The sequence below is a fragment of the Sphaerodactylus townsendi genome, linkage group LG06 (assembly GCF_021028975.2).
Source record: "Sphaerodactylus townsendi isolate TG3544 linkage group LG06, MPM_Stown_v2.3, whole genome shotgun sequence".
In the NCBI taxonomy this organism is placed as follows: Eukaryota; Metazoa; Chordata; class Lepidosauria; order Squamata; family Sphaerodactylidae; genus Sphaerodactylus; species Sphaerodactylus townsendi.
In genome coordinates this window covers 39,113,253-39,133,147 of record NC_059430.1, presented here as the reverse complement: position 1 = coordinate 39,133,147, position 19,895 = coordinate 39,113,253, and the positions used below count along the sequence as shown (strand labels likewise).

Below are 19,895 nucleotides of genomic sequence, written 5' to 3'. Positions count from 1 at the left end.
GCTGAGACTTTTAGAGGGAACGTCTAACACCTAAGTTTTTTGGGCTGGAGAGGTGAATGACGAGGTTGGTGGACAGTGAATGTATCTGAGTGGGGAATGTTTGTGGATGTAAAGGGAGAGATTAGATGGGTGGACACATGGTGGGCAGAGCCATTTCTGAGGGGTTTATCATGTGACAAGGTAATTTTTAAATAGGCTAGTGGCATTGACCAATCTGCTACTGTTGTTAGAGAGCTTGTCCTGTTCTTGTTAGCCTTGGCACCACCTGCCGTTCCCTTATCAACCCTGATAAAGCAATCTGCAACCTTCTTTCCTGCCTCTTTCCTGATGAAGAATTCTATATAAAAGGAATTATTTCTACTACAAATGGGATTACGTAAGACTGAGAATAATTTATTTGCACTGCTATGAATGACTGGAGGATCTATGAGGAGAATACCTTTTAAGCCTTATATTCTGCCTGGAAAATTTCCTTTCTTTTGGATTCTAATACTGGAATTCCGACTCTAGAAGGCCTTTAACCCGTTGCAAAATGGTATGCTTCTAGCCTTTTTACTGGCAGATATTGTCCTACTCGCGCATGGACCTTGCTACCACATTTTGTTTTGTTGATCTCCAGGGCTCCGACAGGATGTTACGGCAACTGCCTTCTCTGCTCCAAAGGAAGTTTAAAATTTTTCTTTTCTTTCTTCTCCTTTTGGCCGTCCTGATACATACGGTCTTGGATTTAGCATTTTCTTCAGGCCATGGTTCCTGTGGCTGTAGCCCAAAAGCAATGGATCCCATGGGTCTCTTGCCAACTAATCCAATTTTAGAAGTCCAGAATAAGCTGAATTTAAGGATTCTACAAGACTTCAGCAGTAGTAATGGCTCCCTAGAAAAACGCTCTCACTTGCCGGAAGGTACATCATATCTAGGTGGCAGGAACAATATGGATCTCCAAGGTCACAGCTTCAAGCATCAAGAAGAAAAAGAAAAAACAGTATCGGCAGACAGGTCCAAGCTTGCTGCTCTCTTTGATCATCCTCTCTATAAGGTTCCAACACCAGAGCTCATGGTGAAAGACAAGCTCTTTGTTACTAGTCCCAAGATTAAACTTACACTGAAAATCAGTGAGAGTGATGAATGGTGAGAGACCATCTCTTTCTTCTAGCAATACAGGGACAGTGGTACGGCCCATCCATCCTGGTACTGATCCACTTCAGTGCTGGCACTTAAATGGTATTTTGCCTAGGCTAAGAAACAATATTAAATTCTCCTTTTCCACATATTAGGAAAGCCAGATCCGCAGAATTGCAGAGAAGAGTATTGAATGGCCAGACCTGAAACTGTGTCTTGCCAACCTTATACTCATTAAGGTGGTTTTTAATGCTGGTTTTTGCCTATATTGGGTATTGTTTTTAATGTTGCTAACTGATTGGCTTCTAACATCTGAGGCATGTTATTATGTAGAGATCAAAAGCATATTGTGCTGACGATGCTAAGGATATGTTAGGAATTAATGGTTCTCAATATGGGAAGATGACTGGAATGTACATGTACTATTAATATTTTCCAGGACATGTTATGAACAGAAGGCAAGGTAAGAACATGCCATGGATTCAGAAAGATACACATCTTATATGCAGAAATACATTTCAGTGGTTAAACTCATGCTTTCCATGTATTCAACCTGAGGTTTTGAACCAGTGGTGGGATCCAAAAATTTTAATAATAGGTTCCGATGGTGGTGGGATTCAAACAGCGCCGCCGCCGCACACACGCACCTCCAGTGGGCAGGGAGGTGGGCAGGGAGGTTGCTTTAGTAACCTCTTCTCGGCACTCAGAAAAAATTAGTAACCACTTCTAGAGAAGTGGTGAGAACTGGTTGGATCCCACCTCTGGTTTTGACCCCTGTGATCTTGTGTAGATGAGATCTTTACCTAAAGTTCTAGTGAGCTGAATTTGAGACCATTCCTGCACTAAGTGGATTATCAGGGCTGATCTAACCTTTCTAAGTATAGATATAGGGTGCTGACTTATGTTTAGTTGGGCTGGTAATGTATCTATACAGTCTACTCTTTTGTCAGCAGCCAAGGAAAAGGTATTTCACTAGATCCTCTAGTCTAGGTGGGAAATGTATGCCTTGCCACTGAACCAGCCTCTTCTCTCCAAATTTCAGAGTTATCATTGTCCTGAGCCCTGATAAAATGGTCCCCATAGAAATCTTTGTTTTGCCAAGAGCGTGCAGAATTGTCTCAGCTGGCCCAGGTTTCCAGACCATATTGAGAATTCAGTTCATGTTCCATCTTCCCCAACAGAAATAAGAACCTTCTGGCACTTGTAAAACTAGAAGCTTGTAAGGATCGGCTAGATCAGTCCTTAAGGGAAGCTTAAACCTCCTATCTTTAAAGAGGCAAAGACTCTTCCTCAAATAAAGGACTCCAGGCTTTCCCCGCATCCATATTTCTTGGTTAGAGTGAATAGAATAGAATTTTGTTTGTTTGTTTTTCCCTTTTAATGTGGGTAGAATGATGACAATAAAACATTCCATTAAAAAGAAAAAATACGTGTAATTAAAAGCCATCTGTTATAGAAAAGAGAGAGTGAACAACTGTATCCATTGAGCAAAATATGAAATAAGAAATACATTCCTCTTTCTCTGGGTCTAAAACAGCTTTATGATGATTTTGAGGAGCAGAATAAATTCGTCAATAGGTTTCAGTTTTCATCTCGTGTTGGTTCTGTCCAGTTGCTATTCTTGGAGTCATGTTTCTCTGTCTCCTCTAACCTTGGAAAAACCAAAAGACTTCCCTTTCTCTTCTCCCAGCTCCCAAATATTTAGGGCAGGGGTCTTCAACCTATGGCCCTCTAGATGTTCATGGACTATAATTTCATCAGCCCCTGCCAGGATGGCCAAGTGGTAGGGCTCATGGGAATTGTAGTCTATGAACATCTGGAGGGCCATAGTTTGAAGACCCCTGATTTAGGGTTTCTCTTCTAGAATTCCTGGCATTCCAAGAAAGAACTTTAAAAAGAAATCCCTAGCTCTCAGATCCCACCTCTTCTATTCGGTGGAAAGTTCTAGACAATGCTATGGACTGTAGCATGTGCAGTGAAGATGTGACTCACTGCCAGCTAAAACAGATAAAAATGCCAGTTCTAGCCACATCAACTGACTGGACAGACTATGTCTAGTTGTGGAAATCATGAGATACTAGCCTTTTGAGTTTTAACAGAGGACAAATAAAGGAAGACCTGAAGAGCTGCCTTAAACTCTGTAAGGAAAACAGACAGACAGACAGACAGATAATACATACATACATACATACATACATACATACATACATACATACATACATACATACATACATACATACATACATACATACATACATACATACATACATACATACATACATGCATACATACATACATACATACAGTCAGTTTATTCCAGTCCTTAAAAGCTGATTCTGGAATAAAAAGGTTACTTGTTCTTAAAGTGCCCCTCCTTAATTATTTCCCAAGTTTACATCATACAGACGTTTCCTGTGGAGTGAAATGTTTACCACAGGCCTTACAGAGCCTGGACTTGAGACTAGGTAAGCTAGTGGCCAAGACTTAAGGCATCACCTCTGCTACTCGGTACGTGGCCCAGAATACCTGCTGCCCAGGCTTCCTCACAGCATTTCAAAGTGGGGCCAGGCTGTCTTCTGAAAGATGCAAAGAACTCTCTCCTGAACTTCTTGGATGTAAATAGGACGGGGCTCACTGTAAACAAAGACTCTCCAAGTCTGTAGTGACTGCTCCAAACCAATTAGGCTAGTCTGACACCTCTATGTGACAGTCACTTTAATTGAATGCTGAAGATAAATACAAATTGTGGGATAATTGATACTTTCACCATGTCCAGGACCATCTGATCCTTCCCATTCTTTTTGCTGTTGCTTTACTCTGCAGCTCCCAGCAGCCACTAAAGCTGCTATGGCCCTAGCTACCATGTTTGATGGTTTATAAGCAGGGGTGGCCAACCTATGGCACTCCAGATGTTCATGGACTACAATTCCCATCAGCCCAATTGGCCATGCTGGCAGGGGCTGGTGGGAATTGTAGTCCATGAACATCTGGACTGTCATAGGTTGGCACCCCTGGTTTATAGCATAGATGAGCCACAGCCTTTGCCAGTACCCAAAGTAATATACATTTACCTCCTACTATGGCACTGCTGTAATTTAATAAGAATTGCAGCCTCAGTGTTTAAACTAAATGTGATGATGCCTCTGGAGCTATACAAAGCAATACTAGGCAACATGGTGGCATAGGGGGCCACCTTGAGGAAAGATGAACAGTGGGTTTGGTCCACCAAACAATTTAAGTTGTCACCAGATTGTTGACCAGTTGAGATGTATTTGTATGACACTGAGTAATATTGTTGTGTGTGGTTGGGGGGTGTCTTGGATCTTCAGGATCAGTGGCAGTGCAGCAGACACACTCCATCTGGTAGAGCAAATGTCACCGGAAACCTACCCTCCTTGGCTTCGGTTTTATGCAGGCATCAATCGCTATGAACTGTACGGTCGCCATGACCCCACCCGTCCTGACTTGCTAGAGGATTTGGCCATGCAGAAAATCGTCAGTTCAGGTACTGTGTGCCACATTCTGATTCTGCACTTAACTCACCTTCTTCTTGTGATTTCATTTTATCTTGCTCCAGGTTTGACACCTGGCCAGTGAAACCATCCTGACAGAAGAGTCAACTCCTGGAATTTTGCTAGTTCTGCCTCAGTGCTAACTCATCAGGGATTTTCTGATATTATGAATACAAATGAAGAGAACCAGTTTTCTTCCTTCGCCCTAGCAGGGAGCATTAACAGCTCTGTCATTGTGATGAGCATTCATTTTTGTCAGTTTCTGCATGGTCTCTGGCTTAATGCTCAGTCACCACTGAATCCTCATTCCTAACTGTAACCATGCTTTAAATATGACCTGAATTCCCCCCCCCCCATACCCCCGCTTCTTCCCTCTTTCCCTTAAAGTATTGTAAAATGGCTGGATCTTGATGACTGTGGCTCTGACTATATAACAGGAATTGTAATGTTTTTTTTTAATTTTAAGCCCTGTTTGGCCTGGGACTAACAGAGCCCTTTGGTGATTGGGCGGTATACCAAATCCAATAATTAATAGTAATAATAATACCTTAAAATCTGTCTTTTCCCATACGAACCTACCTGAACACTCTGGTCATCTTTGGAGGGTCTGCCTTGATTTCCCCTAATATCTGAAGCTGGATGGGTAGCAACCTGAGAAAGGGCCTTCTCTGTGGTGGCATCTCCCTCCCCCAGGAGATTCATCTCTCTCTCTCTCTCTCTCTCTCTCTCTCTCTCTCTCTCTCTCTCCTCCCCTCCCTCCCGCCCCCCTCCTGTCTTTGGCCAGCAAGGGAAGACTATTTTCCCAGCTGGCATACCTCCAGTAATGGTTATTGGCCCTCCTTCTCCCTCATGTGTTTTCAATTGAATTATTTTATAATATTTATAATATAATACTTATAATAATTTTTAATTGCTTAAATGCTTGAGCAGGTTTTTTTTTATGTTTGCTGCCTTGTAGACCCAGATCAGGTGCATTAAAATGCTTTTAAATGAATCATAAACATTGTAAGTATCCCCCTCAATAGACCTGAATGGGTCTGGTCCACAGTGAAATGGCAGCAGAGGCATAGCTCCAAATCTCTATTGCTCTTCCCCCCTCCCCTTCGCCAAACAGAGCCAACTAGGGTAAGCATTAGCCTCTGGGTCTTCTCATTGCTTGGAGAAGTGGGTCCTGCATAGCAGCATATAATTGGGCACATGCATGTGCAAATGGCAGCAGGAGGGAAAGGGAGCGACTGAGAAAGGAGGCCATGGTGGGGAAAGCACCACGACCTCATTACGCCTTTCCTGCTGTTTTTTATCTTGGAAAAACAAACAAACAGCAGGAGACCCTTTTTCAGATATCTCATCATCAAGTCTAGTTTGGCCTTTACAACTGTGAGCTCCTCAGGGGCAAGATCCTCTCCCTCTCTCTCTCTGTCTTGCTGATGTGGAGCATGATACACACAGATGGTGCTGTACTAAAAATAATGCTTACATTAATGTCGTTTCAGTCCAGAAGCCTGGAGGGACCCAACTGAAGATAATCATGACCTTTCCCAACCATGGCAAAGCCCTCTTCAAACCCATGAAGTGAGTAAACTCTTGTGACGTACCTGCTTCAACATTCTGAATCCCAGCTCTTCCCCATACATCGAAATAGTCTTTGTGGGACTCTGCTTGACGAAGGAATAAGCTTGGAACATTCTTACTTTCTCTGAGTTCAAGTTTAGTGGGGAAGCCTTTCTATAGAATTGTGATGTGGTGGTCCCTTTCATTTGTACCTCCACCAAAGGTTAAAAAAAAAAGCCATGGATCAATACCTGCTGCCTTGGCTTGTCTCTCACTGGACAATGTCAAATACATTTCATTTCATTTCATAACCTTTGTTGGCATAAGAAACAAACAGAACAATAATACTGGTAGGAAGGGATGGTTAAGAGCATATTGAAATAACAATACACAGAAATTTTGCTACGACCTCCAACGTTGCGTTGTTCTCGTTATTAAGGAGAAATACAGTTTTTTGTGATGTCAACTACAGTTGAGTGGAAAATGATTTTCCCTAAGCACTGTTTTTGTTCTTAGACTCTGCAGTCAAGCTCCCTTGAGAAGTTTCCCCATGGAAAGAATGGGGGGGTGGGAATTTCTCTACCTACTGCCCTGGAGTTCACAGAGAGTTCACATACTTCCCCATTTCTACAACTCCTAATCTAGACTGTTTATTCCACAATTCAATCTAGATTGATATTCCCTTCTACAGAACTGTAACCTTTCAAAGTTGAATTCTTCTCCTGGTCAATGGAAGATAGGAAGAGTTTCTTCCCCTCTTCCAGTGATGTGGACAGGACTGCGCCTGGTCACCTGAAGGAGGACAAACTATTCTTCTCCACTTTCTCCTGCATCCTTAGTCATATGGTCTATTACATTATAGACTCGAGGCAACCTGGTTTTATCCTTTTCCATTCAACAGACTTGTCTGGACTGCTGTCAGACTCAAGAGAAGTAATATGGCTTGCTCCATTGCCTTTAGTGGTATTTGGATCTGCAGCAATCAGCAGGGGAAGCTTTTCATGGCATTGCTACACCTGGTCATTGCTACAGATTAAGGTACCGTTAAAGGCCCAACTACAGAGAAATTTCAAAATGTGGGCAGTGCAAAGGTCAAATTCTTGGCAGCCAGCACAACATTTGAGCTAAAAGGGATAGGGAGAAATTTTTCCAATTCTTAATCACAGGTCATTTTTTTTTTCCAACCACACAAGCAATCTGAATGCTGGGATTTTCTTAATTTCAACATGGTAATGGCTGTAATTTACTTTTCCCGACAGTAAGGAGCCTTGCAACTTTTGGGGTGGTTGTGATAGGCATGCAATTCTTCACTGGCCAATATAATTACTGCCATTTCTAGAGTAGCTAACGCAAACTTCCACATAGTGGGGATTCTCTGGAACTGAACATGAGTTTTCACACCGTAGCTTAAAAATATTTTAACACCAATGCAACCTGAGATATGTGCAGGTGCCCCTGGGGCAAGAACAGCTACTTAGATCACTTTCTAGTCCTGCAGTAAATGGTGCACTGGGCCATCCATGCTTTTGCTTGTTTGAAATGGAGAGGTGCGACCTCTGGTGGGGAAAGGCTTAGCCTTTATATTTATGTATTTAGTATATTTTTATGCAATCCCTCAAGCAGTTCAAGATAGTTCTCTCTGCCTCCATTTTATTTTCACCAAAAAATCTGTTGAAAGGGTTAGTGTGACAGAGAACAACCAATCCCTTTATTTTATTAAATGTCTACACCGCTTCTCTCCTTTTGGGCTGGGGACAGTTTCCAACAAATCATATGCACAATAATTTCATACAATAAAAATAATAAAATATAAAGCTAAAAACCATAGATGAACTAGTGTTCAAACCTAGACCTCCCCAAACATAGTCTAACAGTCTAACATTTACACCATATCAGCTTTGTGCTGTGTTAATTAATGGATCATTGGGGTCCAAACCAGATTATTAGATTCTGCAGTGATAAACCATGGTTTGCAATCATTTGGCAAATCAGAGTCAGAAACTATGGTTTGTAGGGACTTGTGCTAACTGATTTGGTGTAATGTCTGAAATGACAAACCAGAAGAGATGGGAGTGTTTTACAGATGGCAGCAGAGGTCTCAACCATAGTGTGCTTGCAAGCTTTCAAACTATGATTTGCATGCTGAACCTGCAAACTTTGAGTTGGAGTGACATCTTTGAATGCCTGATTATGAGTATTGCTTTGAACCAGTTTGCGGACGTGGCCAGAACTTCTGAGGTGAGGAGTAGTACATATAATCACAGGACAAAAACTGTAAGGGTTTGGGTTAATGGCTGGGCAATTAATCCTTCTAGATGTTTCTTCTCTCCACCCCAGACAGACTCGAGACCAGGAGACTTCAGCAGATTTCTTCTACTTCTCAGACTTTGAACGGCACAATGCAGAAATAGCAGCCTTTCACCTGGACAGGTGAGTCTGGCACAGTCCCCTGGCTCAAATACAGTAACTCTGTACTTGAGGGTACAATGAATGGCTTAACTGTGGCAGATCAATGTGCCAGTCTTGGCTGGATTGAGATCCTGCCATCAGAATGGACAAAGATCTGTCTCATTTAATGTGTCAAGGCCCAGCCAGCACTGTGGGCGGCTGTATATGTCTCTAGTTCAGCAGGGGCTATTCTCCATCCCAAGGTCCTGAAGCAGAAGCACAGGAAGGCTCCTTTAATTTATACCAGAGCTGGCCAGAGCCAGCTCATGTGGTAGCAGCAACTTTTCTCCCTCTCCTTGTCCTTGCCCCTACCATGGTGCCACCCTTATTCTTGCCTATAAGCTAAGGAATGAAGGGGCCTCGTCTCCTCCCCTCCAGGTCTCTCTAAAACAAGCAAAGCAAGCTATGAGTGTCTTATGGGGCTTCTATGCTCTCGTACCATTGCCAGAGCTCCAAAAATGATGTCCAAACTATCATGAAAGACGTGAAACATGAGAGAGTTCAGGAGGCCCAACCGGACATAAGTGGCTTGACATGCTGATTACAGACTGGTCTGGAGGAAGCAAAGATGTGAGAAAATGTTAGCTCCTGGTGTGGGTGTGGTGGCAGTAAGGTGGGGACAGAGGAGGGCAACACAATGGGGTGGGTAGTAGAGAGGTGAAGATGGCAGTGCCAACAGAAGTAATGAGCCTTGATTCACCAGTGGGCCCAGTCAGCCCAGAAGCTTTGTCCTAGCTATCAATTTGAAGGGCTTACATCACACAACCTCTTTTCTCCTGGGTCCAAAGATGGCTCTGCAGCCTAAGGATGATACCTCAGTAGACTAGGAACAGGGTCCTTGAAAGTCCCTGAAACAGTATCATGTATCCAGTGGCAGCCAATGGAAGTATAGAAGCAGAAAAGGCAGCTATTTGCATCTAACTGCACGCTCTGTAACCCCGAGAACAGAATTTGAGTTTCCTGCCTACTCTCTTTTTTTCTGGGAAGGATCCTGGATTTTCGACGAATTCCTCCAGTTTCTGGCCGTTTGGTGAATATAACCAAGGAAATCCGTGACATCACAACTGATAGGAAGCTGTTTAAAACTTTCTTCATCTCACCAGGTGAGTATTTTTCCAGCCAGCTGTTCTGCACAAGATGAGATTATTTGGACCATTGTGGGAACAGACCTACAATGTCAAACTGTGTGCTATTTTTTTCAGTGAATAGCGATAACTGTGTGGAATAACTATGCCAGATGAGTTAAATGTTTTCCTGCTACGATGTTGCTAGTATCTATAAGATCGATGGTGGTATCATCACATGTCTGGTTTTGTGTTTGCCTGACCTTGGCTTCCCTCCATTTTCTTTTTCTTCTGGGTCATCTCAGCTGGCAACGTGTGCTTCTATGGTGAATGCTCCTACTATTGCTCCACTGAGCATGCTCTGTGTGGTAAACCTGACCTGCTTGAGGGCTCCGTGGCGGCTCTCTTACCTGATGAGAAGCTGGCTAAACGGCATTCATGGAGAAGTCCTTGGAGGCGTTCTTACTCCAAAAGCAAGAAAGCTGAGTATGTTGCTTAAAAACAGTTCCCCAAAAGCCCCTTGATTTAGAGATGGTTCCACATGTGCAAGGTCAAGCAACAGAAAGTTGAGGAGACAGTTTTGCTGGAATGTGGCAAGGGAATACAAGGGGCCAGCTCTAGACGTTGAGGCTCTGAAGATGCTTCCCCTCCCCTCTCCCGGCTTCTAGTATGGTGTCACCATCTCATGTCTTCAGCAGCCTTACCTTACCTTTTCATAACTCTTTCCCAGCTGATGGATGCCTGAAATAGTTATGTACTGGAAAACAGCAATGTTAGCAAAGCGTGCCTATTATTAGCAGACTGTTCAATGGCTCTTTCAGAGCTGTGGGCTCGAGGATCAGGTCCTGTTTGTTCCCTGGGTAGACAGCCTCTGTTGATGCGCAGAAAACAGAAGGCCTGGAGGATCCAATGTGAACATTACACACAAGAGTTACATAGGAGAGTACATATAAGCCATCTCTAGATCCTCTGGATTAGCCTATGAGTCAGACACAAATCTCCCACTCAGGGCCAGGCATCTGAAAGTGTAGCCACTATCTAATTAAAACCTTCCCTAGACAAATCTGATTTTTTTGAGACTCATTTATATTGGGTTCAGGCCCACGTTTGGTTGCTAACATTACTTTGATTGGGAGAGAGATTGTGCTTGCAGGGGGAGTGATTATGTTTTGATTCTTCTGGAGTTTGATGCCATCAACTGGGGCATTCCTCCAGACTGGATTTTGGAAATGGCAAAAACGCTGTGTTTTGGTGGTCCCATTCATATTTGACAGGCACGTTCCAGAAAGTGGTGTTGTGGAACTTCAGATCTACCCCCTGGCATTTCACATCTAGATGGAAGTGCTGATTGAGGTTACCAGGGAATGGTGATGATACCCAGGTTTTCATCTGGTGCGACAAAAAATGTACCAAATATGTCCTTGGAGGGGGTAATCTGTTGATGAGTGAATAAACTAATGCCCACTCCATACAAAACAGAGGAGCTTCAGTTGGGGTTCTCCAGACCAGTGTGGTGGATTGGTTGCATCCCCTCTTAAGAAGCAGATTCCCGAGTTAGTGTTTCTTTTAGATCTGACCCTACCAGTGGATGTCCGAGAGTCACTCATGGTTCAATGTACATATGAAGGCTGTTTCTCAGAAACTTGAACTGGACTAGAACACTGTGGCAAGAGTGTAAACAAGGTCATGCTGCACTGGTCATAGTATCCTTCTTTTAAAAAACCCAGCAGCAATCCCACTGCGTTTGTTGCCAGAATTCAGAAGATTACGTTAATACTGACCTTCAGACTCCTATATAATCTGACCACAGAATATCTGAAGGACCATCTTTCCCATGTGAACCTGCTCATAGCTCCTTGCCTCCTGAGGTGAGGGAGGGGGTAATGAAATTGAAGTCTTTCTCAGGAGAGGCAAACTCAAATAAATAAAAATCTGCAGCAGTCTCTCCCTTTTCCATTTTACCTGGTGCCTTTTGTACCTATACTTAAATGGCAGGTACAGACACTGGTGTTACTGTTCAGGGGCCAAGTTGCTTTTCTTCCTGATGGCAACCTTGTTGTGCTGCTGCACACACACACACTCTCACACACACACGCACACACACACACACACTTATGTTCATGCCAACTTAAAACTGTAATTTTTTGTGACAGTGATTTTAGTATGTTCCAGGTTGCTTTGCACTTCAGGGAAAGTGAAGTAAAAATATTGTAAATGAATTAACATGATGCAGGCACAGGGTTAATTAAGAGAACAGAGATCACACCAGAAGGAATTGTGTTCTTTGCTGGTCACGACAGAGCCACATGCTGATATGTCTGCCTCCCTGCAACAGTCTCTGGGGGGGGCGGGTGTGGAAGGAAGCTACTGAATCGTGCTGTTTCACATCTGGCTTGAAAAACTGGCACCAAGATCTCACAGAAGATAAGCCCTTCTAAAAACCCTACTCTGCTTCTAAATCTCTCCTCATTGTCTTAGGGAGCTGCAGCTGTGCTTTAATAGTCCCTTTCCCCAGCAAACTTAACTGATCTCATTTCTCTTTCTCCAGCAAAGTATCCGGGGAGGAGTGAGGCATAATTCAATGAACATTTATTTTCCATACTCAGCTGATTGAAAAGAGAGGGGGGGCAGTCATCGCAATATGGCCACATTTGGGGAAAGGTGGTGGCTCAATGAATGAATGCTGAATGCAGAAGGTTTGAGGTTCAGCCCCCAAAATCTCCAGTTAAAAGAAGCAGGTAGCAGGTGATGTGACAGACTGCTTGCTACCTGAGACGCTGAAGAGCCACTGCCAGTTTGAGTGGACAGCCCTGACCTTGATGGACCAGTGGTCTGATTTGATATAAGGCAGCTTCAGGTGTGTGTATTCCACTGCCAACATAGCTCCCCTTTTTGGTTCTTGGTTCTAGGTATCCTGTTCTTCTAAGGCTCCCTTTCCACCAAGTGAGCTCATAAGCCTGTCCCGTCTCTTCCTGTCAGGTGACTTTGATGACTTGCAATAGCAGCCAAGTAGATTCTTATGTTACCACCTGGGCATTGAAGGTGGGACCTGAGTCTGGAAAAGGGGAAGACCACTGACCCAAGGGGAAACTAAGGGGCTAGAAGGAAATGTGCTGTTAGAACAATCCTAGCCAGTTTATAATGACGATTATTAACAATCTTTCCTAAGGTGGGAGCTGAACAGAAATTACTGCACTCAGGTACGGAAGACGCCCCCTTACGACCAGACTTCCCGCCTTCTCAACCTAATTGACTTGACTGTACTTGATTTTCTCATGGGTAAGCCACGCATGCCTTTTCCTGTAGGATACACTCCATATTTCCTGAGGATCCTAAATGTTGCCGCCTCATCCGTTGCCAGTCCAGATCCTTTAGCTCAGCTTGTAACCGAAACAGTTTGGCTCCATCCTAGTTCTCTTTAAAACATGCAGTTCTGAGTTCGAGAGTAGACATGTCCCAGCTTTCTGCTTCATGTGAGCATCTGTCTGCTTCTCTAAAATATGCTTCTTTTAATATCCAGCTATATCAAGTTAATATATGTACCTATACACAATTACAGGCCAGATTGTCTCGCTGTTACTTTTTGTTCTCACCTTTCTTTTAATGTGGTTTGTTCTCTTGTGTGCTCTGCACATGGGGCTGTGTTCTTGCACCTTTCTCGATCAATTTTCACACATCAGATGAAGCAGATTGCTGCCTATGAATACATGTCACAATAAACGAATTAAAGTCCTTCCTGATGCTATTTTTTCCATGCCTGTGTGCATTTTGAAAGCACATCTAAGGACACAGGCATAAAATGGCTGATTCTGAGAGCCACTTAGAAGCACGTCAAAAGAGAGGAAAGTGAGTCACGCATCTCCTGAAACATGCAAGGTGGGATTTGAAAAGCTCTCCCACACAGAGATCTGTGAGCACCATGGATCATGTGGCTCCAGTTGAGGCATCCAAAAGGTATTATTAATTGGCTGTACATTGTACATTGCATCCTTCTGAGTTGTTCATCTGCTTATATCAAATCCCCATCGCGTGCTGGATCACGTACCCCTGTCTAAGGGGTCATTAAAATTTCCTCATGATGCACAGCTTATCTTTTGAGCATTTTTTGTGAGAAATGTGAGAACAGTCTTTCCTTTTTGAAATCATCTGGAGCAGCGCAGGGACCCTGACTATGCGTCATTACTGGGGTTCATGCAAACCCCAGGTACGGTAGATATTCTCTGTATGCAAAGCAGCTTCTAGGGGAGGCCGACTGAAGCCACAATGTGACAGGAGGAAAAGGGGGCTGAATGCATGTTTAGGACACTTCAGGGGAGACAGGGGGAGGGCAGTGGAAGAAGGGCCATTGGAAAAAGGGTTAAACATCCCTCCTGCTTGTCTGCTCCAAATTGCCCCCTCCTCTTTCTGAAAAGAGATTGAGGGAGTTGCACACATTTTGCGTGTATGATTCAGTGACTTTTACAACGTGTTGAAGCTATCTGGATTTCAGATTGTATCGTATTAGTTATTTCAATTTGCTAGCTTTATTACTTGCCTCAGTTCCTTCCTGGAAGAAAGATATGCTAGCCATTATATAACGTTGCATGTTATAGCCAAAGTGTCCCCTCATTATGGGTTGTTTTCTGTTTCTGAACCAGCATTCACCTTTTTGTACATTATTTTTCACATTTTCAAGCTACTTCCCTAGAAGCATTTGCAGAATGTAAGCAGGAAAAAAATAATATCACACAACCCTAATTTTCTTCTCTTACTAGGGCTACTGACGTAGAATATGATGGCAAGCAGTGCCCTCTAGTGAGAACCCTACAGTACTGCATTAACATATTCCACTTCATTTTCACACATTCCAGATGGAATAAAAAGAAGTAACTCTTATCAAAATAAAAAGCAGTGGATGCACAACTGTGTATGACAAAACTGATATGCACCACACCATATTCTAAATAATGGGCAACAGGGACTGTTTGAACATGGCCCCATGTCAGGAATCACCTTACACATTAAAATCTTTCCTGACTGGTTAAATGCCCATGCACAGGTGCTTTCAAGCAAGTTACTTATTATATACATTTTGAACAGTGGTGGGATCCAAAAATTTTAGTAACAGGTTCCCATGGTGGTGGGATTCAAACTGTGGCATAGCGCCAATGGGGCTGGGTGGGGTATGATGGGGGCGTAGCCGGGCATTCCGGGATGGGGCTGTGGCAAGGACACAGCCGCTGCGCCAGTCCTTGGGCGGGAAACGAATGCACGCAGGCGCAGGCTGCCACGCATGCCGGTTACCTCCTGCTAGACTGCTTCAAGTTCTGCGCACTACTGCTGAGAGGAGGGGCGTAACTAAGGCAAAAATCACATGGCAAAATCACCAATTAGTAACCCCCTCTCGGCACACACAAATAATTAGTAACCTACTCTCGGGAACCTGTGAGAACCTGCTGGATCCCACCTCTGATTTTGAGTCATTTGGAAGACTCCTCCGTGCATCTCTGAAATTGGAGTCAATCCTAAGACTGCATCTGTAAAGCATTTACCTCATATTACAGTCAATTGAAAATGTATTAGAGGGCACTCCTTTTTAGGCCTGCTAAGTCAGTCCCATGTTATTCAATGTTGCTCATTCTCAGGATTGCAGCCATAGTCTTCCCCACAGAACTCTGAGAACTGCTAAGAAACATGCAGCAAAGGTTCTCAGCACCCTTGAAATCTACAGTAGCCATGATTCCTTGAGCCATGACAATTGATCCAGTTTAGAACAGATTCATAGTGCGGACATGACCCATGGCCACATATTAAGTAGCTGTCAGTGGATTGGGAAATCATGTTCATTGGATTAGGTCACCAGAGCCTACATCGTCCGCCTTCTGCTATAGAATAATCAGCATTTTCCATTCATTCTATTGACATGGCCACCATGCTGTCCTCCAACCTACCTTTTCTCTTTCATAACTTGCCTACACCAGCAACCCATCCTATCTCACATCAATCTGCTCTTTTGGGAATTGGGGCGGGGTGAGGGGGGTGGGGAGGAGTCCTATGAAAGCCAAGCACTTTATCCCACTCATCCTTCTTGTCATTGATGCCTGCTCGTTCAATCTTCCCTTCCAATTACTTATGCTCTGTTCAATCATTTTTAAGTTGCTCCTTCTAGCCACAGTAATAACAGCTGAATATTTGCAGGCTCCTCTGTGTGTGCTGAGGATTGTACATAGTTGTAGGAAAAAAATGTAGAATTATACTACTATCTTGAATGACTGCATCTTCATAGCTGCCTAAGTGATGTTATAATATCTCTACGAAACCACAGTAATATAAGTTGTGAAATGGTTCACTCCATTCTCAACACCTCTTATCTAAGGAAGTCTTATCCATGTTTGGACCTAAAAGCTGCAAACTTCCAAAGAGGCAATTTTATCCCCATTCAGGATGGGAACCTGTAATTTGGGTGGTGGGTATTCAGGCACTAAAAACCAAATCCAGGATGTGATGGCAGGTTGGTGGGGTGGCAGCCAACGACGAAAGCACCCCACAGTCTCTGTGTGCTGAAAAACAGGACATCTTGTGACATTTACTCTGTGTTCTTATTTTATTATTGCCATATCACGTTTGGGGTGGCTTTCTCTTCTGTCTGTCGCAATCCTCATCTGTTGGTTTTATCTCTGGCTCAGGGAACATGGATCGCCACCACTATGAGACATTTGAAAAGTTTGGAAATAATACCTTTCTGCTACATCTGGACAACGGCCGAGGGTAAGAGTGCTACATGTTCTCTTGCAGGGCTGTGAGAAGGTTGTGAGCTTGTGTGATGTGGGTCTTGGAAGAAATGGCTGAAGTATTTCTGTTTCAAACTGAAACCTCAGATAAGCTTTTGTGCTGGCATTTATAAAGACACTTGCAAATGGGAAGTCCAGGATTCAGAATGACCTCATGACAGCTTCAAGCTTCTTTTAGGTTTTGGCTCTTTACAGTGATGACTGTGCTGATTATCCCAGAGCTGTGGCTCCTCTTTCCATATTTTAAGTTACACAATTCAGTGTCACCCTATGGCAATGTCCTCAAAGGCTCCCTCACTCGTCTTGTTGCCTAGGGTTACGTTGCTACATTTCTGCAAACTGCAGAATATGACATTGCAGTATGCAGTGTTTTCAGAATTATCTTTTAAAAGAACAGTTTCCCATGGCAGGTGAGGTGGGTATGGGAAAGGGAGATGAGGTGGGCCTTTAAAATGCATAAATTAATATTCAATATGTAGGTGTGAATGTCCTGATGGCTGAATCTCATTTCACTCCACAGTTCTCAGTCATTCTCTGTGATGCCCTGCCCATTTATCCCTTCCTGATGTAAGTTAAGGTAGCAGTAGTCGTGGCTGGAAAACAACTAGCATGGGAAAAAATTTTCATTCCTTTCTCTACATCACATCAGACAGTAACTAATTACCTAAATGTCGACACAGAAAGCTCAGCTTTGGAACTATGTAAACATGACTAATTTATGTAACACATTCCAAATGTAGAATTATGGCTTTTATCATATTTCCTGAAAAGATGACCCCTCCTTAAAATGTTACACACACAATTGTTATCGCTCATAACTGCAACTTGTCGCTGAATTTAAGACAACTCTATCATTCTTTTGATAGCACATCTGTGAAAAAAATGTAGTCTTCTGAGTAAATATTGTAAATCACAGAACATACATTTTAAAAAAGAAAGATAATAAAGTCCAAATCTCCAACACTATTTGATTCTGTTCTGTTTCCTGGATTGCAAAGGTAGGAAACAAAGCAGAATCAAATTCTGTTTCAAGATTTGAGCTAGGAGCACAAAATGAAGCAGGAGAGTTAACTCATGGAATACTGTGGAAACAACCACTTGTTCATTTTGAACACTTTCCATGTAACCAAACAAATGGTTGTGTACGTGGTCATCACTGGATGGCCAATACAGAAATCAGATAGATTACATAGGTGGGTCCTGACAGAAACATGTGAGAACAGCTGTGCCACCCCCCACCCCCACCCCTTTGATTTCTCCCTTCTCTCCACTTTTCTCTCAGTGTCTCTTTCACTCCTAAGCTGCCACCAGACGTAGCGTGGCTCCTGGATGCACCACTTGAAGTGGGAGGGGGGATTTACCTCCGCCCCATTTTTTTAATGTCAGATTTTTCTGGAGACTTAGGGGGTGCTCAATCTGAAGAAAGATTTATTTAGGGATCAGCTTGGGAATTGGATATATAATCAGAAGCAGAAGATGGAGACGTTCTTTTCAAGACCAGCCATAGGGTTGCCATGGGTTGGAAGTAACTTGATGGCCCTTAACACACACAAATAAAGCTCAGCCTATACAGACACAAAATGTTATCCACCACTGAAAACCAGACACAGTTTTATTTATTTTCTCGTTCTCAGGTTTGGAAGACACTCCCATGATGAAATGTCCATTCTGGCTCCTCTCCAGCAGTGCTGCATGTAAGGATTCTTTTCTCCTCTGTCTCTCTTCTATCTTGTAAGGGAGGGTTTTATCTTTTGGGATCAAGACAGGCCATCAGCTAATCTAACAAAGGTGGGGGGTTTTTTGGTGCCAAACCCAATTATTCTCACAAAGAGAAGAGATGCTTCTTTGTAATCCAAGAGGTTTCCTTGTTCTAAATGCTGAGAAAGTGATCCAATCTCTAATTCTGCCATGGTTCATTTCGTTGAAAATGTAGAGAGTTCTAGATTTGAAGATGAGATGTGCAGTCAGCAACCCAGTTGTGTCCCAGTAGCATCTCTTCTCTAGAATCATGGGGCAGGGGGTTTGCTACATACAGAGTTCAGGATCCTGTCTCACAGGGGCCAACCGGTTCCTCTGAAGGTCCAGAAACAAGGCATAGAGCTTTCTGCTGATGTTGCCTCCTGGCACTGGTACTCGAGGGTTGACTGCCTCTGAAATTTGTGGTCACCATGACTAGTAGCCTCCATGAATCTGTCCAACCCCCTTCTAAAGCTGTCTATGCCAGTGGCCATCACTACATCCTCTGGCAGCAAATTCCGCATTTTAGTCACTCATAGTGTAAAGTATTTTCTTTTGTCTGTCCTGAACCTACTACCCATCAACTTCATCAGATGTCTCCAAGTTCCAGAAAATGTTTTCTCTGCCACTCTCTCTACCCCATCTATAATTTTATAAATAGAGGTCCCTGCTTTATCATTGTTATTCACATTGAAAAGTCCTGGATTCTTCAGCCTTTCCTTATTTAAAAAAAAGGGTGGGGTGGGGTTCTCCAACTATTACGGACACTACTATGCCTATATTAATAGGAATATTGAATGTGATGACTGAGTGGTGTTTTTTGATACCTACTTGGTTATTTTTCTTCATGGGTCTAGTATAAAAAAGTCAACATTCTCACGGCTACAGCTGCTGGCCACAGAGCCGTACCGTCTGAGTGATGTCATGCGTGAGTCACTAGCTGCCGATCGCTTGTCGCCGGTCTTGTTTGAGCCCCACCTGAAAGCACTGGACCGCCGGCTCCAGAAGGTATTGGACATGGTGAAAAGATGTATGAAGAAAGGACAGGACAAAGGTGTGCTGTTAGATGACCAAGAAAAGCAACAGGATGTGACCTCAGAGCAGCAAGAAGACAAGAGAAGCACAGAATAAAAGAGCTGGAGACCCAACCTTCTAAAACATACCTCTCAATTCTAATGCTGCGTCCAATGGATTTGCTGCAGAAAAGTAACTGGGCATGCTGTGCTTTTTTCAGACATGGATTAGTGAGCATAACAGAGATGCTTATAATCAGTTAGGGGAAAATGGGAATGGGGACAGAAATGGAAAATAAAGAATCATGTGTAAATAACACAATCAGGCACTTGGAGTCAGTGTGGAAGAGTTGCTATCCATCCATCCATCTGAAGAGTGCCACGGCTTCTAGCAAAAATGCCTTGTTCAGCATGATAGGCAAGAAATAAATTTGTGTAGCAGCATTCCAGTGATTAAAGCACTACCCTAGCAGAGATTTACATTCTACTCCAGCCCTGTTGTAAAATTTCCTAAAGCTCCTAAGCAGCTATATAGAGGAGGTGCCCTGGCCTCTGCTGTGGCTGAAAACTGTTTACACAAGCAAGATGGAGAGGACAGAGCCCTCCTGGCTGTTTATTTGGGTCTGGATAAGCAACTGCTGCTGACTTTTCTGGGGATGACAGAGGAAGTGGACAGCAGCT

The 19,895-nt window shown here is 43.3% G+C and overlaps 1 protein-coding gene across 1 annotated transcript; it reads left to right on the top strand.

Moving 5' to 3' along the window:
- Window positions 1-631: 631 nt before the first annotated feature.
- Window positions 632-19,725, top strand: LOC125435086 (extracellular serine/threonine protein kinase FAM20C-like). Its single transcript, XM_048501123.1, has 10 exons — window positions 632-1,128; window positions 4,449-4,624; window positions 6,125-6,203; window positions 8,520-8,612; window positions 9,618-9,733; window positions 10,000-10,180; window positions 12,864-12,973; window positions 16,360-16,441; window positions 18,099-18,158; window positions 19,059-19,725. The coding sequence occupies exons 1-10, from the start codon at window positions 632-634 to the stop codon at window positions 19,330-19,332; spliced, it is 1,668 nt and encodes a 555-aa protein (XP_048357080.1). The 3' UTR covers window positions 19,333-19,725.
- The last annotated feature ends 170 nt before the right edge of the window (window positions 19,726-19,895 follow it).